The sequence below is a fragment of the Hyalella azteca genome, unplaced genomic scaffold (genome assembly GCF_000764305.2).
Source record: "Hyalella azteca isolate HAZT.00-mixed unplaced genomic scaffold, Hazt_2.0.2 contig1803, whole genome shotgun sequence".
Classification (NCBI taxonomy): Eukaryota; Metazoa; Arthropoda; class Malacostraca; order Amphipoda; family Hyalellidae; genus Hyalella; species Hyalella azteca.
In genome coordinates this window covers 242,816-270,718 of record NW_025932102.1, presented here as the reverse complement: position 1 = coordinate 270,718, position 27,903 = coordinate 242,816, and the positions used below count along the sequence as shown (strand labels likewise).

Here is a 27,903-nt window from a genome sequence, read left to right as displayed (position 1 = left end):
CCTTCCCACGTGCAGGACCCAGCTTCCCCGCGCGTGTAAAGGCTCAATAATAAGTGTTTGCACGCTCCAGCCCTCCTTCTAATTACCTCGGTGCTCCGCGTGTACACCGCCACGTCGACCGAGCGAGGGAGAACGCGTGTACAATACACCCTCAGACGAGCGTGACCGACAAATGGCAACACCGTGGACACCAAATAATGGCAACACCGTGGCCGACAAATGGCAACACCGATCAGGACCCTCTTTTGACCCTGTGTTCAGCCCCTCCTCTGGCCCTGCGGTGTCCGTGTCACGAAAATGTGCTCTGTGAAATCACTTTGTGGTCGCGCTTGTTTATTTGAAGCTCTATTGGGCGCAGCCAGTGACGCTTAAACCATCAATATTTCTTCTTGGTGGGAGTCTTAGCGTCGCTGCAGGAGTGGCTTACTTTGAATTTTTAATTTTAGCAACTTAAATTTACATTCAAATTGAAAATAAGAAATTGAAAATCAGTAGTCAATATTTGTATCAATAATAAAATGATGCGAAGGAGACATTGATTCTTGAATTTTTTAGGTGGGGGTATTTATATCAACGGCCTATTCGGGGTTGTCAATATTTTTTCTTTTCAATTTCCCAAGGATGAAGTTAATTTAAAATTTACATATTGTAATGAAAATTCAGGATATATTCTGTACTAATTGTTTACAAATTGCTCGTAAAAATAATATTTATACTGAATCTTGCATTCTGAATTAAAGCTCAGAAGCACAGCGCTCTGTACTAGAATTTGCACGCGGTTTGTTGCAAGTCGCAATAAAATAAAGGCTTGCCGAACATTAGAGCTGCTGCAACGGCTCAACTTGCTGTCGTTGGATACACAACACACAAACTTCCGTTCAACTCAACCAAGTTTCTTGCAACTCGAGTCGTTAGTTCAAAACTTAGCAGCGAACTTGAACGATCAAGTGCACGCACGTGGCATGGAGCTTATAGCGTCTATTGACCCAACACTTCTTGGTAGTTACGAAGCTCGGTTTCAAATACATGAAAGCAATGTTTATTGTATGGGTAAAATGTCATGATATATGCTTTTGATACAATACCCGTAGAGTAGTTCTTACTCGAGATCTTCTACACGAATTCAAGTCATGTGTTGTATGAGAGAACACATGTTAGCCCCACCAGTGATAACTTCTGATCATGTGTTGTATGAGTGAACACATGTTACACCCCACCAGTGATAACTTCTGATCATGTGTTGTATGAGAGAACACATGTTACACCCCACCAATGATAACTTTTGATCATGTGTTGTATGAGAGAACACATGTTACACCCCACCAGTGATAACTTTTGATCATGTGTTGTATGAGAGAACACATATGTCACACGCCACCAGTGATAACTTCTGATGAGAAGATGATCCTAAGGGAGGCATTAATGGTCTAATGGTTACAGCATCCAAGACCATCCCTCGACGCAGCGGATCGGGATAGCCCTCTTAACCATCTCTGGTCGGTCGAACTCAGTTACAAATTATGTCGGATTGCTACTGAGATAATATAGCCGGCAAATTTTTATTTTCAAAATACCGTTAAAGCAACTCGGCTAAGTTTTCAAACAGAAGTGTTCTCAAATATATGAATTTTATGAGGAATACAGGAAGCACATTCGACGAGGCGAGTAATTCGAGAGAAAGCTTGGAAATAAAATAAATCAATATTTGAAGCGAAACTTGTCTACGCAATATACTCAGATGAACAGACTTCATTTTCGAGTTAAATATTTAATTTCATCAGTGCTATGCAATTTGTTAAACAGATTATAAATTACTAGAAATAATAACTAAAATCTATGACTTAACATACACAACAGGAGATTAGGCGCGCAAAAAGCAGACCGATCATACGGCGTTAATTCACTGGAGGGAGTCACCCCTCTGAGGGACCATATCCGAGGGAAGATATTTGAGATGTGAGGGTCACGCAGGCAGAAGCTGAGCACTTGTTATTATTGCTTGTAACTGCCCGTTACAGTTGCCTTTGAATACTGTTGATGGTGAGCAGGGGGAGCCGTTACACTTGCCTTTGAATACTGTTAATGGTGAGCAAGGGGAGCCGTTACACTTGCCTTTGAATACTGTTAATGATGAGCAGGGGGAGCCGTTACACTTGCCTTTGAATACTGTTTTACTATACTATACTATACTATACTATACTATACTATACTATACTATACTATACTATACTATACTATACTATACTATACTATACTATACTATACTGTGATTGCAAGTACGAATATTTTGTCTCGTAATGCGTATTGAGTATCGCGATTGACAAGTACTACGGACTGTATTTACCGTCCCGCACAATACCCGATCAAGTGGCATCTTGAAGAATTATTAACTGTGTTCCTAGCAATGATCATCGTGAATAAATCGTAAATTGTTTACATATAACTTTACTTTAGATTTCAGTCAGTTCAGTTTTATTCCAGCTTCTAAAGTTCACTTGTATTGGGCTTCTTAAGTTCAGTGTTGTATTAGGCTTNCTCACTCCATGTCCCTTCACTCCATGTCCCCTCACTCCATGTTCCCTTACTCCAGGTCCCCTCACTCCATGTCCCTTCACTCCATGTCCCCTCACTCCATGTCCCCTTACTCCAGGTCCCCTCACTCCATGACCCTATCCTTGCGCTCCTCTTCCCTTCATTAAACCCTCAGGTTGAACATCTCTGTACCATCCTTGGATCAACAGTTCTCTGCCCAGCACTTCTACCTCACCACAAGGTTTTCTTCTCATCTCCTATTCCCTAGAACTTCTAGCATATTATTCGTGGTCTTTATTTAATTGAGGCCGGAAACTATATTTACAACCGTCTACTAACGGTAACTCTAGTTACCGGTTCCTGTAATACTAATAGTTTTGACCAAGGCATCCATAAAAAAAGTAAAGCGGTACGGGGTAATTTTAGAAATGTCGTTTTTCTCAACGAAAACCTCGTCTCATTTTCTTAAATCTGGTGCACAATCTTTCCTCAAATGTAATAATTATCTGCATCAAGACATGCAACCTTTTTACCATTAGGAACTTATATGCATGGATCTGAGTAAAAAGTTAATATAGGAAATAGAAATATAACTGAAAGGTATGGTCTATCGCACGTAGACTCTCCTCGATACCATAAACATTATAGAGGCTGTATTCTTTAATAGGTGAGGTGGACAGGGTTATAGCTTTGGTACTTGTGGTGATATAGGTTTCATCACAGTCTCTTGAATATTTCTGAAATAACTACTAAATTAGGATAATTTTTAATCCACACATACAAATGATCTCTCAGGCAGATAATCACACAGGTGAATAGTCGCATATACAAATGATCACACAGGCAAATGAACACGCAGACATATGATCACAAAGGCGAATGATTGCTCAGTAAAGTGATCATGCCACAAATGACCACGTAATCAAATGGTCACGCAGGCAAATGACCACTCAGACAAATGATCAAATAGACAGATGACCACACAGATGATCTCATACCATCATGGCATCAACCACCTACCGCTACTACATCGCGTAGGTGCATCACACTACCTGCAGGGAGACGGGGTAGCCGGACCACTCCTGTGGGGGGAGAAGGGGGGCGTTAGGCCAGCATCAGTACCAGGGGCGTTAGGTCTACATCAGTACAAGGGGCGTTAGGCCAACATCAGTACAAGGGGCGTTAGGTCTACATCAGTACTAGGGGGGCCTTAGGTCAACGTCAGTACAAGGGGGCGTTAGGCCAACATCAGTACAAGGGGCGTTAGGTCTACATCAGTACAAGTGGGCGTTATGTCTACATCAACACAAGAAGAGCGTCAATCCTGCATCAACATCAACAGAAATGGGCGTCAGTCAACAATCAAAACTTAAATTTACTATACAGAAAAAATAACAATTTATTGTCCTGCATCTGAATGACATCCCTTGAAATGTATGAAGATTATCACTGTTTAAATAGTTTCTTAAAACGTCAATTGCCGTTCAGGGATTGTTATACATTTATTTATTTGGTCCCTGCAATGTAGACTTGTTATGGAAGGCCCCACATGAGCAGGAGGCCTAGGGGTGGGGCCCGAGGCTCACATATATAGGCGTGTTATGGAAGGCCCCACATGAGCAGGAGGCCCAGGGGTGGGGCCCGAGGCTCACATATATAGACGTGTTTGCCCACAACTTGTCTGATCAAAACAAAACAGAAGAAGAAAGCAGCTCTGTTGGCCCGCTGTTGAGGGCTCGCCAAAATAACGCTATGCAAATAACCCGGCGGGACGTCGGGACTAACTTAAAATCAAAGTTTAATCTTGTCGAGTTGACGCTAGTTTGGAAGATATGAAAATAATAATAGATATGAAAATAGTAGTTTTATTTAAGGTTTTTGTGTAAAGTTTATTGGTGCATAGTCTATGTAAGTTTGGACGTTCTTGAAATGAATAGAAGTTTGAGTATACAGCTTGAGACTTACATCTGTTTTGTCGATGGCCAACAATCACTGAAATATGCGTACACCCAATGCACGAGCTGCAGAAATAATGTCAACTTAATTTTCTGTTAAATGATTGAATTTTATCTTGATTGAATTCAAGCAAACGCAACTTTTTTTACCATTCGCACATGACTAAACAAATATTGGAATGGCGTGAACTTGAATTTTCTTGACGATGAGAAGGCAAAATTTTGAGAAGGCAACAATATATCGTGGTTATGAATTTTTAAGGTAAAACAAAAACTTCGACCAAATCAAAGAAAAGGAAACAAATCAATAGAATATTGATGTCATGCAAGGTGAGAAGGAGCACTGTAAGGAGTGGAAGGATTGAGGTATGTAATGAAGGAAGTAAGTTAGTGAGAGCTGATTAATAGGCAGATCAAGAACATGTATTTTAAGGAGAGAGGCACAAGGTTAATTGGTCGGGTTGGAGTGTGGGACGAAAAAATTGAGAAAAATAAATGATTTGATTAAGAAATGATTGGCGGCGAATAAGTTTAAATGCAGTTTTGAATGAATGATGAGGTGGAGTATAAAGTAAGGCAATGAGGATGAGAGAGTGAATGGAGGAGTGAGTGACAGAGTAACGATATAAGGATATAAGTGAAATGAGGGAATGAAAAGAAGGAATGGGTGAAGGACGGGATTAGGGATTGAGGGGATTACGAAAAAAAAGGAGTAGATGAAGTGAAGGGTTAAGGATAATGATGAAGATAGAGTGATGGACGTGATATATTAGGGAGTGGTTGAATAAACCTGCAAGGGTAAAGGTGAAGTAAAATGTTAAAGGGTGAGAAGAAAGATTGGAGTTACACGGGATGGGGGAGTAACGGTGTACGGGTGAAGGTGAAATGAGGGGATGGAGATAAGGATAGAGTGGAGTACGGGATGGAGGAGTGAGGGAGTGGGGCAGTTTTGGAGCGAGAATGAAGCCGTTAGCGCACTTGTGCACCAACAAAGCTTCCTCAAGAGAGTAAACAAAGCTATAGACGACACAATAGCTTAGCGACCCGCGCCACAGACCTACACGTCTATGATCGATACTGAGGCATGATGTCCGATACGACTAAATGGTGCGCTAGTCATATCTCACGGAGGATGACTAGATGGTGCGCTAGTCATATCTCACGGAGGATGACTAGATGGTGCGCTAGTCATATCTCACGGAGGATGACTAGATGGTGCGCTAGTCATATCTCACGGAGGATGACTAGTCACTAGTCAGTGACTAGTGAGATAAACTACATTGTTTTTTAAGAACAGTCACTTCTCCTCGCGTCATTTATAGTTGTTGCAGTTGCTCCTGCCAGATTTTCAGCAAACATCTTTCAAACGTTGAGATTAATAACATAACAGGACAGGAAACCCTGGGAAAAAATCTCGGTTTTTAAAGAATTTTGTTATTCGGTGCCCTGTCATTTTGTATCCAGTAAGTAATTTAAAAATAACGTTGGTTATTTGAAAATATACCGATTCAATAAACATTTAGCGTAGAATTTCCAAAAAGGAAATTTGTGCCCCCAGTTAATTTGAGATAATTCATTTAAATCCATTTTATGAGAACCAAATTCCCAATAAGAAATTTGACAGAAACTTAATTTTTTTTATTTCTGAGTAAACAACATGTATACATAACATATTAGGAAACACATTTCAATTTTACAAGTAACTAGACTACCCCCTTTACAATGCCTTAAAATTTTGCAATAAAACATTTTTAACAAACCTTTAAGTCCGGCTAATATCCGGACACCATAGGGTAATCCGGGTAATATCTCAACAGCCTCTAAATTCAATATCCCGACACGATAAGTATCCTGGATACGCGCCCCAACAGCCCCTATATACAATATCCCGACACGATAAGTATCCTGGATACGCGCCCCAATCGACCGTATTTTGTCACCTATATATTTGTAATGCCAATTAAGCTTCCAAACCACGAATTTTTGGAAGGCAAAATTATATTTATATATGTTAAAAATAAATTAATAAATATAATACATTTTTATGATATTGAAAATTAATTGACAAGTATATTGTTGCATAATCAAATGCAATAGTAACGATGAACCAAAATGTAACACTTATAAATAACATGATATTTAGGAAACCTGGACCCAAAATTCTCTGCAGGAAGGTTTAGAGTCCGACACGATAAGTATCCTGGATACGCGCCCCAACAGCCCCTATATACAATATCCGACACGATAAGTATCCTGGATACGCGCCCCAACAGCGCCTATATATTAGTGTGCCAAGCTTCAAACGCCCACTTCAAATAAACTTGACGATCGAATATACAACAGATTTTCAGAAGTTGCTGTGTACTGAAGGTTCAGGTAGGCACCGGGATTGAATGTTGGAGGTAATTAATTATTGGGCAGAGTTAAATATTGGTAGCAAGTTCTGTTGGTGATCTTAATATTCCAGTTAATTATAAAGCAGCGCTATATATTAAGTTATAGTTATTAATAAGAATTTGATATTACGAGTAATTACCAGTCGGCTTTATTTACTGCAAGTTATCATTTAAAGCAGTTACTAATGCCCATCAGCCGAGGTCTATAGCGAAATTTATTCCTGACAACAAATTTGTTTTTCTCCATTATAAGTCTGCACCTCCGTTGGAGGCGAGGAGATCACAAGCGTCTTAAAACAGTTCAATTTTAAATTCTTTTTTATCTAAAAACCTATAACACTCCTCGCTATAATAGGCACGTACGAATGTCTAGAATGAAGTAGGTCTAGAAAGAAATAGTTTGCTCAATCATGAGATGGAAGTGACGCCGATAGAAGTGGTGCGACAACAGGAGCACCAGATAACAGCAACAGGAGGTGCAGAGGAGCCACAACAGGAGCGCCAGATAACAGCAACAGGAGGTGCAGAGGAGCCACAACAGGAGCACCAGATAACAGCAACAGGGCAGGTGCAACAGGACAACAACAGGTGGCCAGAGACGCCCGCTAAACTGTTGTGCTGCATCGACCGAGCAGCGCGTCGATAGACGCGAGGCGGCGGACAGTGTGGCGGATAATGATGGACATCACAACGTGCAGTGATGGACATCACAACGTGCAGTGATGGACTTCACTACGTGCAGTGATGGACATCACAACGTGCAGTGATGGACATCACAACGTGCAGTGATGGACATCACAACGTGCAGTGATGGACATCACAACGTGCAGTGATGGACATCACAACGTGCAGTGATGGACATCACAACGTGCAGTGATGGACATCACAACGTGCAGTGATGGACATCACAACGTGCAGTGATGGACATCACAACGTGCAGTGATGGACATCACAACGTGCAGTGATGGACATCACAACGTGCAGTGATGGACATCACAACGTGCAGTGATGGACATCACAACGTGCAGTGATGGACATCACAACGTGCAGTGATGGACATCACAACGTGCAGTGATGGACATCACAACGTGCAGTGATGGACATCACAACGTGCAGTGATGGACATCACAACGTGCAGTGATGGACATCACAACGTGCAGTGATGGACATCACAACGTGCAGTGATGGACATCACAACGTGCAGTGATGGACATCACAACGTGCAGTGATGGACATCACAACGTGCAGTGATGGACATCACAACGTGCAGTGATGGACATCACAACGTGCAGTGATGNGCGGCAGTTGCCACAACTGCAGATGCCTTAATTGCGAATGCCATAGCGGCAGTTGCCACAACTGCAGATGCCTTAATTGCGAATGCCATAGCGGCAGTTGCCACAACTGCAGATGCCTTAATTGCGAATGCCGTAGCGACAGATGCCACAACTGCAGATGCCTTAATTGCGAATGCCATAGCGGCAGTTGCCACAACTGCAGATGCCTTAATTGCGAATGCCGTAGCGGCAGATGCCACAACTACAGATGAAGATGATATTGGACAGGTCCTCCAACTGACGATGCAGTTTGGCATCGCGCGGTTGAATTGCGATGCAATGCCACATGGCATCGCTAATGTAGGGTTGGTAATCTGGTAGAAATCACGATACCGATGATCAGCGATACCCAGCACTCACGACATCGATGGACAGCGATACTTAACACTTTTGATACCGATGAACAGCGATACCCGACACTTACGATGCCGATGAACAGCGATACCAAACATCCGACGTCATGAGCCGTCAAAAGCTGACAGGTAACCGTTAGACTGAGAACGGGTAATCGACATTGGTTTCCATTAATTGATTGTCAACGATATATGTCCATCAATACTGAACAGTTGACGGAAAAATGTTGTCTTAACTCTGATATATAACAACTACCGTGCTCATTATTATTATAATTAACAATAGGTTTTTCTAAGCTGTGATAATTATTGATAGACTTCAACCAAACTCAAATATTTGAATAACATATTGCCAAGTTCAATAATCCCGATTACTTCTAGGATAAACTCTGATGCATGTGGAGAAATGTCCTCTCCACGCTGATAATCGACGATACACGTCCTCTCCACGCCGATAATCGACGATACACGTCCTCTCCACGCTGATAATCGACGATACACGTCCTCTCCACGCTGATAATCGACGATACACGTCCTCTCTACGCTGATAATCGACGATACACGTCCTCTCCACGCCGATAATCGACGATAAGCGTCCTCTCCACGCTGATAATCGACGATAAGCGTCCTCTCCACGCTGATAATCGACGATAAGCGTCCTCTCCACGCTGATAATCGACGATAAGCGTCCTCTCCACGCTGATAATCGACGATAAGCGTCCTCTCCACGCTGATAATCGACGATAAGCGTCCTCTCCACGCTGATAATCGACGATAAGCGTCCTCTCCACGCTGATAATCGACGATAAGCGTCCTCTCCACGCTGATAATCGACGATAAGCGTCCTCTCCACGCTGATAATCGACGATAAGCGTCCTCTCCACGCTGATAATCGACGATAAGCGTCCTCTCCACGCTGATAATCGACGATAAGCGTCCTCTCCACGCTGATAATCGACGATAAGCGTCCTCTCCACGCTGATAATCGACGATAAGCGTCCTCTCCACGCTGATAATCGACNCCAGGCAGAGCATTATATCATCACTACATCACTGAAGTAGAGCCAGGCAGAGCATTATATCATCACTACATCATTGAAGTAGAGCCAGGCAGAGCATTATATCCTCACTACATCACTGAAGTAGAGCCAGGCAGAGCATTATATCATCACTACATCATTGAAGTAGAGCCAGGCAGAGCATTATATCATCACTACATCATTGAAGTAGAGCCAGGCAGAGCATTATATCATCACTACATCATTGAAGTAGAGCCAGGCAGAGCATTATATCATCACTACATCATTGAAGTAGAGCCAGGCAGAGCATTATATCATCACTATATCATTGAAGTAGAGCCAGGCAGAGCATTATATCATCACGGCTGGTACTCTATAAATGAATTTATTTCCCTGTGGACCGCGGGCAAACCTTCTCACACAATCAGAACCTCTTCCCTCTTGCCCTCGCGATCAATAGAACAAACTATTGCTCCAGTTTTAATCATCTAATTGCTGAAGTGAGCGCCATCATAATCCTGCGAAACGCTCTTTCCTCTTTTGATCGAAAATTATCTCCGTTTCATCGCTGGCCATCCATGCACTATCATACGGCCGCCCATAACACGCCTATAACCGTAGTTAGGTTTGAACACACAAAACCAAGGCTCAGGCCAAGCACAAGTGGATTAGTTCAAGGACTAAGGGGTCTAGCTCAGGCCTCCATTTCTTAATATTTTGGCCCGCGTTAAACGTTGGTATTGTCCCTATTTGATAGCGCTTATTCTGCTTGATCTAAATAAAAAGCTGAACGCAAATTTCCAAGACAAAAGAATTCGTTCTAAATTTGTTTTTGTGCCTTCAGCATTCCTCGCGTGAGCATATCAATTGCGATGAGCATTTCTAATTAATGAATTAGTGGTGGATTAGTTAATAGAGCTTGAATTCTCGTGCCGAGACTGGCTTGACGCTCGTAGTGTGATTGGCTTGACGCCACATGGCATGGATGGCTCAACTACTGGCTTGACGCCACTTGGCAGGCAGCTGTCCAGACGCCACACAAGCGTCCAGCGCGCCGCGTGTGGCGCCAAGTCGCCACACGCGGCGCTCTCGTGGGGCACGTGGCGGCTGTGTTCTCGTGTGCGAGTGCGTGTCATGTGCGTGTCAAGAGCGTTTCATGTACATGTCATGTGCGTGTCAAGAGCGTGTCAAGTGCGTGTCAAGAGCGTTTCGTGTACATGTCATGTGCGTGTCAAGAGCGTGTCAAGTGCGTGTCAAGAGCGTTTCGTGTACATGTCATGTGCGTGTCAAGTGAGTTTCATGTACATGTCGTGTGCGTGCACCACCAATGTGCAACAGGATGTATTTTTTGCATCACACGCAGGAAAGTGTTTTATAAAAAATAATGTTAATTTATACTTATTAATAATTAATATATAAACATTAGCGTCAAGACATGAACATTTCACCGACATAACAATATTGTACTCCTACACATTAACTTTACAAATAATGGCAGTCTTGCTTGGTGCCCGAGAGCTGTGACTGCACTAGCAATCATTAGGTTGTACACTATACAGTGTACTAGTAACGCATAACTAGTAACTAGTATTTATAGTGCATAAGTGGTGGCTGTGTTAGGTAAGTTTAGTCCCCCAAATGCTATAGCTGCATCAAGTGATTAGAACCTCGCCATGGAGAAATATTATTAATGTAATGTTCCTTACACTATTTCTACTTGAAAGCGTATTTATTGATATTTTGTTGAAACTATAAAACATAGTCATCAGATATCCTGTACTTAAAAATCTCAAAGGTGTATATCCAATCTTTGATTTTCAGTGGTGCGGTGTGCTGTGATTTTCCAAAGGAAAATCAAAGAAGGTCAATTGGTGGCCACCGAAAAGTCGGCTATAAAACAACGATGCAAATGTTGGCATGGAGTTTATCAAGTCGATCAAGTTTATCAGAGCTTGCGAACTTTCCGGAACTTTGTTGCCGGTACACGACAACGCGTCAATGTTGGAGATAAACATGGCAACTTGATGACGGGGCGACATGACAGGCAACTGGCGACCTGCTGGCAACTTTAGAACAACATGGCAAATAGTGGATGATGAACAGACAGCATGGCAGGTGGCAGATGATGAACAGACAGCATGGCAGGTGGCAGATGATGAACAGACAGCATGGCAGGTGGCAGATGATGAGCAGACAGCATGGCAGGTGGCAGATGATGAACAGACAGCATGGCAGGTGGCAGATGATGAGCAGACAGCATGGCAGGTGGCCACACTCCACACTGAACACTGAGTGCAGCTGTATAGCAGGCTCAGTGTTTGCTCAGTGGCGTGGTGGACTCAACAGTTGCGTATAAAATTCAGTTCTGTGGACGCGGTCTCGCCCGCCACGTGGCGCCGAGCGTCTCTGATCAATGGGATATTTGACCTCTGATCAATGGGACCTGCGCTGCCATTACTGCCATCCCCACCGCTGCTCTGCGTGGTGCGTGATGCGTGACGTGGTGCGTGACGCGTGGTGCGTGGCGTGGTGCGTGACGTGTGCTGTGTGGCGTGGTGCGTGGTGCGTGACATGTGGTCTGTGGTGCGTGGTGCGTGACGTGGTGCGTGACGTGTGGTGTTTGGTGTGTGGTGTGCGGCGCGTGGTGTGAAAAGACGTGGTGTGAAATATATTCTCCACGCGCTTGTATAGTTTCTCCAAACGCTTGGTCTTCACGTCATTGGATGTAAGCCACTGACGTTAATTTCTAATATATGTGCGTTCTCAGCACTAATATATAACAAAATAATTACATTAAGAATTATAAAGTAATTATTATTCTAGATAACCTTTTTTATATATTAAATTATTCCAGCATTTCTCTTGGCATCTTCACGTTCTATATCCTGTTCCTTCGTATGTTCGTGATCTTGTTAATGTCATCTTCTGTATTAATTTTTAACATGTCCCGTTACATGCTCATGTTCTAGAGCATGTTCTGTACGCTCATGTTATAGAAGATGTTGTATTTCCTTTGTATGTTCATGTTCTCGATCGGTCTTGAATATTTGCAGTCCCTGAATAATTTATTCAACTTTTAATCCATGAATAAATAAAGCTTGAAAAATATAAGGAAACGTCGATAACTGGAGCGCCGGTACCGCATGTGGTCCCTGTTGACTGTACCGCATGTGGTCCCTGTTGACTGTACCGCATGTGGTCCCTGTTGACTGTACCGCATGTGGTCCCTGTTGACTGTACCGCATGTGGTCTCTGTTGACGGGACCGCATGTGGTCCTTGTTGACTGTACCGCATGTGGTCTGAATCTTTATTCAATTATATTAGTTTCATTTGAATCATTCATGCGCAAATTAAAAATGTTGCTTGGTAAATTCAAGCTGAGATTAACCTGGTTGAACTATATGCCGATGAAATGTTGAACAATATTATTGTTACTGTAATGCTAACTTTGACCAGGTTGAAGATAAAATTATTTGTACAAGTAGGAAATAAAAGTTCATTTCGTTCTGTGTGTGCCTCTGTATTTGCTGTGTGTACACAGGCCGCCATACACGCGTGTGTGTGTGTGGTAATGATAAACAAACACGTACACAGCGCACACATCGACTCCTCGGGACTCGGAAATGATGTAAAATCGTTCACATGACATCAGACATAATTGATCCCATCTATTTATTCATGACTCAGCATGTATACACTAATAATGCGATGGTATATAATGCTCTGTTTTATGAGTCTAACTAAACATAGAGAAAATATAGATAATGTCTTGTAATATTAATGTTTATCACTGCAAAGAAAATCTATGCGAATGGATCGACTCATGAATAAACTGGATTATTTCAAGAATAGCATGATAGCATGAAACGCAGCATTCCACTTATCTCTACCGTGTAGAATGATGGCATTCTACACAACACGTAATCGTGGAATTATAGCAAGTGGGGCATGGAAGGCAAGTGTGGCATGGAAGGCAAGTGTGGCATGGAAGGCAAGTGTGGCATGGAAGGCAAGTGTGGCATGGAAGGCAAGTGTGGCATGGAATTATCTACAAGTGACCAAGAACTACGCCCAATGAAAATAACTTAATTCGCGTATGTAAAATAAATTACCTACTAAATTATAAGCAATAAATTTTCAGAACGAATTTCCATCCATCTCATTATTCGATTTATTTACTCGTCAAAACCATGCAGGTCTTCATCAATAAAATTCGTAATTATTTTAAAATATCTTTCGACATTAAATAATGATTATGACCTCTTTTCGCTATGATAAATTTTCTAGGGAACTGATACTGACAACATTTCTTACCTATGTTATCATCTAGTAACTCAGTATCAGGGGATCCGAGCTGAGTATTGTGAACAGATTTTTTTATTGTGTTGGATCGAATTGCAAGTGTGATTGTGACTTAATTAAACTTGTGATGATTAAAACTAGGAAGAAACTTCAGTCAGAGCTAGACGCCGCCGCTGCTACAGTAGCACGCCGCTGCTGCTACAGTAGCACGCCGCCGCTGCTACAGTAGCACGCCGCTGCTGCTACAGTAGCACGCCGCCGCTGCTACAGTAGCACGTCGCCGCTGCTACAGTAGCACGCCGCCGCTGCTACAGTAGCACGCCGCCGCTGCTACAGTCACGCTTATCAGCGCAGTCGTGCGGACATATCACTGGATTTATTTCAAACAAGCCAGAATATATAGTACAACAAGCAAAAGAAATACTTTTTTAGCCAGCCTGAATATGTTTTTGAATGTTCCCAGACTCGATTAAAGCATGCCAGAAATTATGTCGGACATCGCCGAATTGTTTGCAGTATCACAGAATATAACACAGAATATCACGAATTCGGTTGAAATATTTCGTCACACTTTACTAAATTCTTATGAAGCGGGCCAAAAAGCGGGCCAAAATAATACGTAGATTATTTTAACGAAAGAATTAAATTTACGTTCAGAAATGCAATGGGCACTCAATATGCACGAACGGAATTATTTCCTAGCATCCATTATAACTGCAGAATCTCAAGCCTTGAATACGCTTTTCAACGGATAAAATGCGTCTCACATAATCAAGGTCCAATAAAATTCTGATTGAAGCTGGTTATAAACTTCATTTAATAAAGTTACTTGCTAAAAGGGAAAAAACATGAGAAAGAGCTTCATTACAATTATAATAAATAGGCATCGATTCTTACTGAGTAGGAATCAAAATACGTACCCTATTATCAACACAAAAATTACATGTTCCCGATCCAGTCTCACTTGATAATTTTGTTGTTGCAATGAAAACCAGAAAATAATTAAGACAAAACATAATAAATGAAGTTTTGCTTTCAAATTCATTTCCGTAACAGGAGAAATTAAATAACAAATTTATATTAAGAATTTTGTTAAAATAAATTTCAATAATCGTTGACTTTTGGCTGGAAAAACTGCTACTGGGCACTAAGGTACCTTTAGTCTGGAGACAATACAGTTACTAAGTCGAGATAATAAGCAATTACTGAGTCTAGTTAATAATTGCAATTATAAGTTAGTCGAGATAATAAGCAATTATAAGTTAGTCGAGATAATAATTGCAATTATAAGTTAGTCGAGATAATAAGCAATTATAAGTTAGTCGAGATAATAAGCAATGACAAGTTATTCGAGAAAATAAGTTAGTCGAAATAATAAGCAATGATAAGCTAGTTGAGATAATAAGTAACAATAAGGTAGTCGAGATAATAAGTAGAGACGTAGCCGTCTGCTATGCGCCGCGAGTCTGAAGACGAAAAACCAAACCAAAAAATTTTATGGCCCAAGAATCGCTTGCAATGGTCGCCTCAAGCCCTGATCTCCAAACCTGTGTATAACCGCAGTTGTGACGGACTAATTCTTTCAATATTGTCATGATTCTCGCATATTTATTTAGTTTAAAGCGTTGTGCATTTGTGTCAATTGTAACTTAATGCCACACGGCAGAAAGATCCGATACGAAGCAGCATTCCTATAAATTCAATGAGATTTAAATAACGCTCATGGACGAAATTCTGGTGTGAAATTTCGACAAAACTTTAGTAAAATATATATATTTATTAAGGCTAAGCCTCAACACACTCAAAAATACTATGACCCGAAATATATAACGTGTTAATAAATGGTTTCGACTGTTTTACAGCCACATGTTCTGCAGCTACTAATGATTGGGATAAACTTTTGCACGAGCAGTTCAAAATATTATTACACAACCATGGACAAATGTTCCTCTGCAAATGACAGAATTACGTTGTTATTAGTATTTTTAAATGCAATTAAATGAAGGCAGTGAATTTTATCTATTAATAATTTTGAAATTCAAGCAAATAAATCAGCATTTGGGAGGAATCACAACAAAATTTTCGTAAATAACTTTCCCTAAATTTGTTCAAATAATAAATTTGTTGAACTGATAATATTTCAAGGTAAACCATATATTTCGAACTAAAATTCAGTTTAATTATAATTTAATACAACGTTGCAAAACGAGATTAAGAGAAACTTGAATAGAAAGTTAGAGAATGTTCAAAACTCTACGGGAATCACAACCCATATATAAATATCGGAGAATACTGTATGGCTCAGCGAAACAAAAAATTAAGAAAAAAAACTTGATAAGTTTACCTAAATTTTCGGGGATAAATGCATCAGTGCTCTAATGAATGGTTTCAATATAAATTAATTACATTATTGAGTTAAGTTAACAGTAATCATAGATTACTAGTTTTTCAACCGAACATTAATCGTAAATGACTAGTTTTTCAACCGAAATTTTGTACTTGCAACATTGAATAGTGTGAGAAGAAACGCCAATTGGACGAGCAAACGCATGAAAACAGCAAATTTTGCATAGATTATATGTAAATTCAAATTAAAATACAAGTACTAGCGCAGTTATTTACAATATAATTTACTATCAACATATATGAAGGATACGGTGATTTGATCCCGCCAAATATATACTATTTGAAATATGGTAAAATACTTCAGGAAAATGAAAATTTTTGGGATATATCATATATCCAAATCGGTGCTAAAATAAATGTATTCCTTAGAAGCGTCAAATAAATCATTCTATTGCGATAAATTTTTTTGTTTTTAATTTTCGTTTACAGGACTATTCGTAGCTAATATCTATATTTTTAACATTTAATTCAAATATTGCGGCAAAAATTCACAGAATTTTTTGGTTATCAAGTCCTTAAGTTTTTGATGAGTTAAATGTGGTATGCTAGGAGCTATCTATTATGTAATTTAAATGTATTTATTTATTAAGTATAATAATAATGTAAATATTTAACAATAATTATTTGAATATAGTATGCTAGGAGCTATCTATCATGTAATTCGAATGTATTTATATAATAAGAATAATAATAATGTAATTATTTATTAATAATAATAATTAGAATGTAGGATGCTGAGAGCTACATATCTATTCATTAATTTCCTCCCAAAATCTGATAGTTAAAATGAAATTCGTATCAGCTAGTTATTGCCTTGGATCTCTACTAGGGCGCCTTTTTCATGAAAATTTTCTAACAATTTTTATTACTCGATCTAAATTTATTACCAAGATTATTAATCTCTAACAATGATTTATGAAATTCAAACAAAGCCAGTAAATCGAATAAGCTGGCACTAATTGTAATTCAACTGTTAAAAAAAGTTGATACTGTGTGTAAAATAAATAAGATTTCAAATGTAACTGTTAACGAGGTTAGTACATTAACTAAGCTAATCGTACCTGGGTGTTACACCTCCTAGGATCAGGACTCCTGAAGGATGGACTGTATCTTCCTGAGTGGAATCCTCCGTTGGCGGACACTCCTTTGGCCGCGGACACGGCGGCGGCCGAGGCCATCATCTTGTCAGGGGAGTACATGCCTGAGCCGTCCTGGTGATGAAGGTTCAGGGGCGACGACACAGATGGTGGACTGGCTAACATTTTACCTAGTTAATATCTTTATCTTTAACTATTATCTTTGCTTTTAATTCTTATCTTTAGCTTGTGGGTACATGAATTGCCCTAGTTATGCACTTGTGTTCTAAAGCCTCTTCATCAATAGATGTAAAAAGACATATTTTTCTAATCAAATGCTAGATTGCAAATTCATTATTTTAGTCTGTAAGTTAGGATTTCCTTTATTTGTTAAGTTGTGTGTTTTTAGTTGATCTATATAATTAATGTATTTTATTTTGCAGCTCTATGATTTGAAATCAAGTTTTTTCAGTTTTTCTTGTTACCAAAATTTTCCTAAATTGCTTGCCTATAATATAAATTATGTCATACACAGGAATAAAATTCAGTTCACTTTTCACTCAAGTTTAATCTCCTGTTTTATGAAACCAATCAAATTTTCAAGTTATAAATAATTTAATTAGACTCCTAATGCTTGATTATTAAAACTTAATATTCTCTACACAATTTGGTCACTTCACCTCACAACACAAATAGAAAAATGTTTTGCTTGTTGATGCATTTTTTTTAAGTTGGCAACATAACTTCGGGTCTAAATAGATAAATATTCACTGAGAACTTGGCTGGGTATTTCGTATGTGTTGAGAACAAAAACACAGCTTTACTTCCATTAAAAACTTCTAGTCCTAATCTATGCGGAGTGTCATATTTCATACATTGATATTTTCTAACTTAATTATTGTTCAAGGTGAGATTTCTAGTGGTCAGAACTTGCAGCAACTTGGAATTGATATTAAAATGCAGCAGCAATTCAGTTTCAGGTATTTTTCGCTGTTTAAATAAATGAAACTCGAGACAAAGTCACCGTCAAAAATATTCTAATTCTCGTGTTAATGTCTTGAGTGAGAAAGCAATAGGCTTAAGCTGCCATCTGACCATATCTCCTTTAACGAATAACTCACATCAGAGTCGGCCATAGACGATTCTAAATAACCAGAAAATCAACACTGATACTGCTTGCGTTTATTTAAAAAAGACTTATTAATTTCAGACTGTGTAAACTGAAGTGGATGTAGAGTTTTCAGTCAATTGAGGCCTATGGAGAGCCTACACGTCCTCGAACACTGTCCGCCGTCACTCGACTACTGCTCCAACATCGTCGTCCGAACTCCTCGACTTCGGCTTAACCAAATTCGCGTTTCAGGAAGACACTTCACTGCACAAACGTTGCTCTCCTGCGCTCCACCTGGCGCCATCTGCGGGGTAATTCTCAACTCAAAATACAAAAGAATTTATTCTTTCTTTCAGTCAAAAATTTTAACACGATATTTATAAAAGTTTCATGTACATCGCAAAGTGTAATATCGCCGTGTGATCAAATTTCGGTGACACGATATACCAGGAAGGAAAAATATCGACCTATACGAGGTCGCTTGACTCGGGCAGTCGAATAATATTTTGATGAGCACTTGACACTCTCGTCATGGAATACGAGGCGTAAGGAGCCAGACACGGACTTGTATGAACACTACCGAGCGTGCAACCATAATGACGTGCCATGAAGGCTGCACACCCATGTTTATTGAAAGATCAACTCCTACTACCTCTAATATAAGTCATTATACATCTTACTCGACACAAGTCTGTGTTACTTACACATACACAACCACAGAAGATAACTCTACTTATTTGTTCAGTTACACCAATTACTAAAATAAATTATTTACGACCAATATAAAAAATATAATGAATTAGTTATGAAACATCTGGCAGCTGTTAGAGGGAAGGAGGAGCCTGTGACGTCATGCTGATCTACCCTCGCCGCGCAGGCGCACCGCAGTCGCGCTCGACGCTCGTCGCGCGCTGACAAGCCGTGCTGCACAACATGGAGGGAGCGACTGCGCGCCGTAATGTCTCTATGGCAGAGATGCGCTATTTTCTTCAATATATTAGAGCTTGAAACTTAGAATAAATCAATTTCGGGACATGAATAATGCTTGGTAAATGCTGATCCGATCATGGCCGTGAACTCCATCAATGATGCGACTTACACAAGCCTGGATGGTTATTATAATAATACTGATCGTGCTGCTCACAGGCCTACACAAATAATACTGACCGTGCTGCTCGCAGGCCTACACAAATAATACTGACCGTGCTGCTAGGACGATTACTTAGAAAATACGATCAAAATAAGAGCACTGAACATGCTGCGGTCTGTTCTAATCTGTATCATCATGATGTCATCATCAGCATGATGTCAGCATCATCATGAGGTTAGTGTCACCAAGAGGTCAGTATCAGCAGGAGGTCAGTATCACCAAGAGGTCAGTGTCAGCATCAGAATCAGAGTAACTCCACTATTTCGTTGCCTTGATCAAGTAAGTTAAACGTGGCTGCGAGGCTCCGTAGACTGTTTAGTTTTACGGCGCTGGGAAGCAGCACATGTCGGCTCCATAAACGAAAGAATGAGCGAGGTTTTGTCTAAAAAGCGACGCACTTCTGGCTCTTTTGTTGGTCATCCTGACCAAGTTTGGTAAGATGAGAGGGCGTATCACTGCTACGAGCAGAAAGCGTGTCAATATTTGGACAATGTGACCCATGAATTTTCAGAGTGCGTGACTCGACCTCCCATGTCTTGGGTCGCTGCCACTGACTCTTCATTGAATACTCCATGAATTCCGCTTATCATTAATGTAATTAGCATGAGATTAATAAATATGCAAGCCCAAAAAAATTTCATTGTAGAATTTTCCATATTGAAATTTTTTGAATTGAAGAATGGTGAGGTGAGCAGCAAATAAAAATGATGGTTATACCAAGACCTCTTTATATTCTATATATTAATATAATAAGCATCTCAAGGTGAAAAATTTCGTTTGAAATAACTATCTTGTATTTGAAGGAAAATTTCCATCTTGTGATGACACACGATCGATCTCTGTATTCAGGAAACGCTCTCTGGTTTAGAGATTGCTTTTCAAGACTTTCGAGACAAATTTACTTTTGTTTTCAAGGGATAAGTTTACTTCTTACATAAATAAAATATTTGATATATTAACAATGGCAGCTAAAGTATTTCTAGTCATAAACTGACTGCAATTTCATGGCCAATTTCGTTGTCATGATTCAAAAGTTTTGCGCTGTTTCATCGTTTTTGAGTAATAACTTATAACCCCCGTCAGATATTCGGCCAAGAACAGCACAAAATGCGTGACTCGATCGTTCCGTCATCTGGCGCAGCTGCAAGGAATCGCCTGAACCAGAATGGCACCTGCCAATCCAATTTAATTTCTTTGCAGAATATCGCTCGGCACAAAAAGATGCTTTCTGACACATGCTGACATTTCGTCTTTATAGCCCGGCATTTTGCGCGGTCTTGGGGCGCGGTGCTCCAACAGCGGCCGACCTTTGCAGCGAGTTGGGCCGAGGCCCCGGTCTGCGAGGGTCTTGGGGCTGCGAGGGTCTTGGGGCTGCGAGGGTCTTGGGGCTGCAAGGGTCTTGGGGCTGCGATAGTCTTGAGGCTGCGAGGATCTTGGGGCTGCGAGGATCTTAGGGCTACGAGGGTCTTAGGGATGTGAGGATCTTGGGGCTGCGAGGGTCCGGGGGTTGCGAGGGTCTTGAGACTGCGAAGGTCTTGAAGCTGCGCCGTGAGAACGGCGGCGGCACCGCGCGCCGTTGCGCTGACATTTTCGCAACAATGGACTTTTTTTTGTGGCGGCCGCTGGTGATCTCATATACGATCTCTGGCTGTTGATTTTTCCTACAATGAATTACAAATTTTCAGGAGCAGTTAAAGAATGTGGAACTATAATTTTACAAGTAATTAGGAAATGAATTGATTATTGAAAAGCTACGCAAGGCAAGAAATAACATCGTAGAGAAAATGAAGACAAGGTTATAAATGGATACTGTCACGCATTGCTCACAATCACCATGGATAAACGTTCGATCCCGGTCAATGTGCAGTGGAAATTCATGTGTCATTTCCATTGCAATAGCGTCTCATCAATTCAATCATTATTGCCACAAAATTTACGGAAAAGAAAGAATCTATTCTGCTAAGATAATGAGTTCTCTCTATAATTGAACCGTACTCTTTCCTCACGTGCTTCTGAAAGAAATAAGTTAAGGTAATAAGGTATCAGATGACGGTATTTCTTGGCGGTATTTACAGTGCAAATACAGAAACTTCAATCGAACTTTTTCAGGGAATATATTTCTCAAAAATTAATTGCTCCATTGTGATAAGAATCAAACATAAACTTGGAGATAATGAATGATTTGAATTAATTTCTACGCTCTTATATTTCGAGGCTCTGTGAATATACTGTCGGGGTAATCCGAGGCTCTGTGAATATGCTTTCGGGGTAATTGTTGGGTGTAGATCACCACTTGAATTACTTCCCCAAACCTGCTTTATAATAGACACGCGCTGACAGGGTGCAGTCTAGATACTTGTCGGTAATTGCTTTGCTATTCGCATATTCAAAAGAAAATCTTTGTACAACAACTCTACTATGTTTCAAATAAATTTCAGTGCTATGGCAGCAATTCATGAAATACATTCTGCAAATTGCAACCGAAAATTTCTAGAAAAAAATTTTGAATTTTACTGATTTAAAGGTCGAGGATGCAGCTTCCAACATATATGGACCGAAAGGATATTATCAATAAATTAATTTCATGTCTTTTAAAATCTAAAGAAATGAGTAAACTGATTCTTAGAATAATTGGAATTGATAAAAATTTTGTTTCCTCACTAGACCCGTGTTTTTATCAAGAACGATTGCTGTATAATGAAGAAAATGAAATTCATTCGACAAATCTTGACGCAAGTGGGCATTATGTATTATTTGAACTTGCTTGCCTGTATTTCTTCTGCGAAATTAAAGAAAGAGACAATATTCAAGTCAAAAATTCATTTGTTCCATTGGAATTGAACAATAGCTTTATTCTGTTCATGCTCTCTAGTTCTTCATAGAATCTTCTGGAAGCGTGCATACTAACTCACAAACTTCCATTCATTAACATGATAGATCACAATTATCACCATCGAGCGCAGACTTACTCATTATTCTCTTCTAATTATTGTATAGATTTTCAACGTTTGCTATGAGTGTAGATTAAATACATTGAACTTTTAGACAATCTAACACGCTTGAAATGATCCGTTCATTTATCACGAATGCTATCATCAGTACATTCATACGGGTCAGCTATCAGCACATTCAGCATAAGAGCAATTATCAGCACATTCAGCATGAGTGCAAGTTTCAGCACATGTGTAGTACTGATGCATTGAACATTGTGTGCATCGTGTGTACACCTGGCGTGTGTACACGGCAGGTTGCGGCTGAGCTGCACACGGCACACAGTAACCCAGAGCTCCACCATGAACGCGTGCATGAGCAGCACTGCTGCAGAATTAATAATGCTGAAAAATAGTTACTGGAAACACATAATCAGAAACAGATTATTCTTTCAAAATAATTTAAGTCATTTATATTAGGTTAGGTTAGACGGTGTAACAGTTGTTTATATAATAAAATACTTTAGGATTCTTTAATTTCAATTTAATATATTTAATTTTGAATATATTTAATATATTATTATTATTTAATTTAATTAATTATTAATTAATTTTGCGACAGTCCCGTACACTCGCCGCGAACGTCTGTTACAGCACCGAGTTTGGCTGACAGTAAATATTAACCTACGAAATATTGAGCATTATCTGCATTATAACTTAAATAATGCACGCATAATTATCTCATTGTGATGTACTGTTTAAATTTACCGGAATTGGCCGCTATGACGAGTGGGCGGAGGTCCAACTGCTACAAAACATTGTCAGGTTCGAAGCAGTAAACAATTTGTGGAGTAAAAATGAAGCAATATATCATTTATGACCACGAAATTGTATACATCCCTCCTTGAATGCCCTCGATAGAGGTAAAATATATTTAAAATTAAATATATTAAAATTAATTAATTTAATTCTTAATACCTGAAATATGTCGTCTAGCTTTCTGACATGATTATATTATATAAATTTAGACTATTGTATATAATGGTAGATTACTAATCGCTTCAAAATAATGTTAAAGTGTTGAGTGAAATGAATAATATAATAATAATAATAATGTTGAATAATAATAATAATATTACATTTTGAGTAGAATGAATAATCGCAAACGCTGAATTGCTCAGGCGAAGGTCAAGTTGCAGTAAAAATCTCAACTTTTTCAGGTATTTATTAAGTCGCGAATTTTAAAAAAAGTCAGAAAAACTATAGCAAAATATGGTTCATTCCACAGTTTGGAGTAGAAAGAGACCTTAGGTTCCAGAAAAGTGATTCTAAAAATGGATTATTTTGAAGAATTTGAGAATTCAATCGTATCTAAAATTTGCAAGGCAGAATGTCAACAGCTTGCATCCATTGATCCGATATGAAGAAAGGAAGAAAGATCTTATCGAGCTAATTAACAGCATTGGATTGGTGTGATTTAGCGACAACGTTGATCGGTCTGATTATTTTAGCATCACGACACTTCTTTGACCATTTTTCACCAGGTTATCGCAGTAATTCTCTTAACAAATACACTTGTGTTTAGAATATTAGATTCACACAACACTGTATTATTATGTGCTACACCAAAACGACAGAGGCATTTCTCAGCATTCATCGTGGCAGAATCCTGGTATGCGAAATACTGTTGCATTGCAGGTTGAGTTTTAAAATTGCATGAACTAAACAAGCAATCGCTGCTCAGCAAAACCTGAGTCAATTCTTCGCGAGCCTTGTGCAGTTGATGTAAGTATTCGCCACTCAGTGGTGAGTCTGGCGATTGATTCAAGCAATCACTGCTCAGTGGACGCATGAGTCAATCCTACGTGAGTCTGGCGATTGATTCATGCAATCACTGCTCAGTGGACGCATGAGTCAATCCTTCGTGAGTCTGGCGATTGATTCAAGCAATCACTGCTCAGTGGGAGTATGAGTCAATGGTTCTCGAGTCTGGCGATCCCGCAGAATTGAGAAGCTGTTGTTTAAGCCGCAGCGCTGGAGTCGCTCTGTCCTAATGGCAACATATGGAGAGGCGGGATTACAGAGACCATGTCTGAGGGAGGCTTGTGTGTGTCTAATGCTCCCTCTCCCGCTGAGAGAAACACAGCGGCAACTCTGACAACAATGGTAGCAGAATAGCAGAAGAGAGAAAGTAAGAGTAAAAATTCCAGCTAGTTTGATAATAACACGAAATCATTTTTTAAATTAACGTAAACGGGACGGTAGGCTCTAGAGTTATTGTGGAAAATAAGCATATGTTATAGAAAATAGGGGTAGAGAGAGACGGCAACCTGGAGTTGAAGTCAAATTCTCAAAGAACTTGCATGGCTTCGCTGATACCGCAAATTTTTGAAGATGATTCAAGTTGATTTAAAGCCTTTAAACCTGAAACTATTTAATCGCAAAAAACATGGCGTCTTTAAATTCGAGTCAGCGTCTAGTAATAAACTTGCAAATTTTGTTTTTTCATTGTGAGCGCTGCAACGAATAGATATTTTCGTGTTTTTGTTATTGTGTTTAGGTTGTTACATTCTATGTGCCTCCTCTACCTGTAGAGTTCCTACTTCCAACGGGCCTCCTACCTGCAGAGTTCTTGCTTGAGACCAAATGAAAACATCCGGACGCTAAATTTAAGGAAGACTATTAGTGGCTTTGGTCGTCTTTTGCAAGAGGATCAGCCGCTAGACGACAACTGCGCCATCGGCTTAGCGCGCCCTTCCTGCCGAGCTTTTAAACGGCGGCTCTTGGTTGACCGAAACTTGAAATAAATTCAATCTATCGAGCCACATCTTTGCGTCTTCGTCGTTGAATTTGTTTGTATTCCGTCATCTATTGGAGACAATCGGTGGCCGTGCAAGGGGATATACTAGAGATTCATGGTGTGGTGGTTAGTCTATAGAGATCCATGGTGAGGTTGTTAGTCTATAGAGATTCATTGTGTGGTGGTTAGTCTATTGAGATCCATGGTGTGGTGATTAGACTAGAGATCCATGGTGAGGTGGTTAGTCTATAGAGATCCACGGTGTGGTGGTTAGTCTATAGAGATCCATTGTGTGGTGGTTAGTCTATAGAGATGCATGGTGTGGTGGTTAGACTAGAGATCCATGGTATGGTGGTTAGTCTATAGAGATCCATGGTGTGGTGGTTAGTCTATAGAGATCCATGGTGTGGTTGTTAGTCTATTGAGATCCATGGTTATGGTGGTTAGTCTATTATAGAGATCCATGGTGTGGTGGTAATGCCAGACATTCATTATATAGCTATTCAGAGATTCATCGTACGGCTGCGTCACTGACTTATGGTGTGGTTTGATTAGAAATTCATTATGTGGCACGGCTAGAAATTCGTTTTGTGATATCGGTCCAGAAACATTGTGCGGTTTGGTATGCGATTGACTGCATGGAGGTTAATACCAGTGGTTCCTTGCGTGGTCTGGTCATAGGTTCATTGCGTGGTCTGGTCATAGATTCATTGCGTGGTCTGGTCATAGATTCATTGCGTAGTCTGGTCATAGATTCATTGTGTGGTCTGGTCATTGATTCATTGCGTGGTCTGATTGTAGATACATTTCGTGGTATTGCACATGGAAACCATGTAGGGCGGTTGGATGAGGCGGTGAAGCACGCAGAAGAAGAGGCCTTTCATCCCAAGCATACTTCACCTATAACAAGCACGAGCACGATGACCACTTACCGTGGCCCAAGTATGGCTCTTCATTGCCGCGAGATTACATTTACTTGAATGTGTGAAACTTTTCGGCGATTCGAGTTACTGGTATCTTACCTTCTCAAACACTTGTTTATAAGCTTAATTTTCTTTCTGATAGCATTGCTATTAACTCCCGAAAGTTTTGCCGCACCGCTTATATTTCGCAATTCTAGCATCGTGTGGATTTGTTGACTGCGGAGGCGAGGTTTGCGCGGTCGACTGCCGGTCACTTCGATATTACGGCACTCGCGAGGGTCGTCCTACCAGCCTTGATGGAGATTGCCCTCAAGATGGATCCTATTCCAGCAGAAATATTATTTGGAGACGAAATAATCTTGGAATTAACCTTACTGAGATAAAAAAAATAAGTCAGATTGTATGAAGTGCTCGAGTGGAAAGAAGGTGTGATATTTCTACTTTAACTCGAATTTACATCCAATACTGAAAATACATTCAACAAATCGCAAATTAGAAACATGCATCTTGGTCATAAGTCGACTTCGCTTATATGGAATTGTTGCGTGTATATGAGCAAATAGATCATTTACCATAAAAAGGTTGGTTATAAGTAACTATATAGTAAAGCGTATATAATGAAAATATTTTAAAATAATAGCTCTAATAAGACTGCCTGGAGTCATGTTGATAGTCGATTTAAATCCTGCAGCTGATTTTGGAATCCAAATTTAAAGTAAAATATAATTTAGTCGATGGGGGCATCGTAGGAGATACTATCTAGAACGCATTCAATATCGAAACGGCTATGTGATATCCTTTAAGAGGATGTTTCATAATTGCTCAACGCGAGTGTTTCATCATTGCTCTTCAAGTATGCTTCATCATTGTTCTAAAGGATATTTCATCATTGCTCAATTAGGATGTTGCATCGTTGTTCTACGTGTGTAATTTAGTAGGTTGAAAATTTCCTACTACTGGCAATTGGACCACGAAGATCAAGCGTAACAAGCACGGAAATGAGCGAAAATTCTTCGTAGATGTCAGTTAAGCTGCTGATCCCGACCGGTGATTCCTCTCTTATATTATATGATTTTAACTCCAATGCCAGGGTTAGTTGTTGTGTGTAATAGCGGTATAATTTGCATTTATTGGTAAATACTGTGAGATTTGTGAGATTGTCGTGTGTTTCATCATTGCTTTACATGGATGTTTCATCATTGTTCTACGTGGATATTTCATCATTGTTCTACGTGGATATTTCATCATTGTTCTACGTGGATGTTTCATAATTGTTCTACGTGGATGTTTCATCATTGTTCTANGGTCGCTTCACTCATATTTATACGCCGGTTTTGATGTTGATGCGTGAGAGCGGTCGCTTCACTCATATTTATACGCCGGTTTTGATGTTGATGCGTTAGGGCAGTCGCTTCACTTCATAGCATCATTTCTCTGCACAGTGGAAGCACTCGCGTTAAAATTCTGAGCGGGACAAAACGATGTCATTTAGCGTCCGGGACGAACGCTCTTGGTGCATCTCTTGCACTCGCAAAACGTCTCCCGCGCGCAGTTTTTGCAAACCATCGCTTGAGTTTTTCATGTGCATGATGGCAGAAAGTGTGATGTCGAG

General features: G+C 40.0%; 1 protein-coding gene across 3 annotated transcripts in view; it reads right to left on the bottom strand.

The window, feature by feature from the left end:
- LOC108682003 (inhibitory POU protein) overlaps positions 1-17,827 on the bottom strand; it is a 51,065-nt gene extending 33,238 nt beyond the window's left edge. For all 3 annotated transcript variants that reach the window (XM_018171092.2, XM_047884054.1, XM_047884053.1), the window contains exons 1-2: positions 17,363-17,827; positions 3,585-3,614 (exon numbers count right to left, since the gene is read on the bottom strand). In XM_018171092.2, the coding sequence (XP_018026581.1) occupies positions 3,585-3,614; positions 17,363-17,563 (231 nt within the window). In that variant the 5' untranslated portion in view covers positions 17,564-17,827. The remainder of the gene's footprint in view (positions 1-3,584; positions 3,615-17,362) is intronic.
- Positions 17,828-27,903: the final 10,076 nt, after the last annotated feature.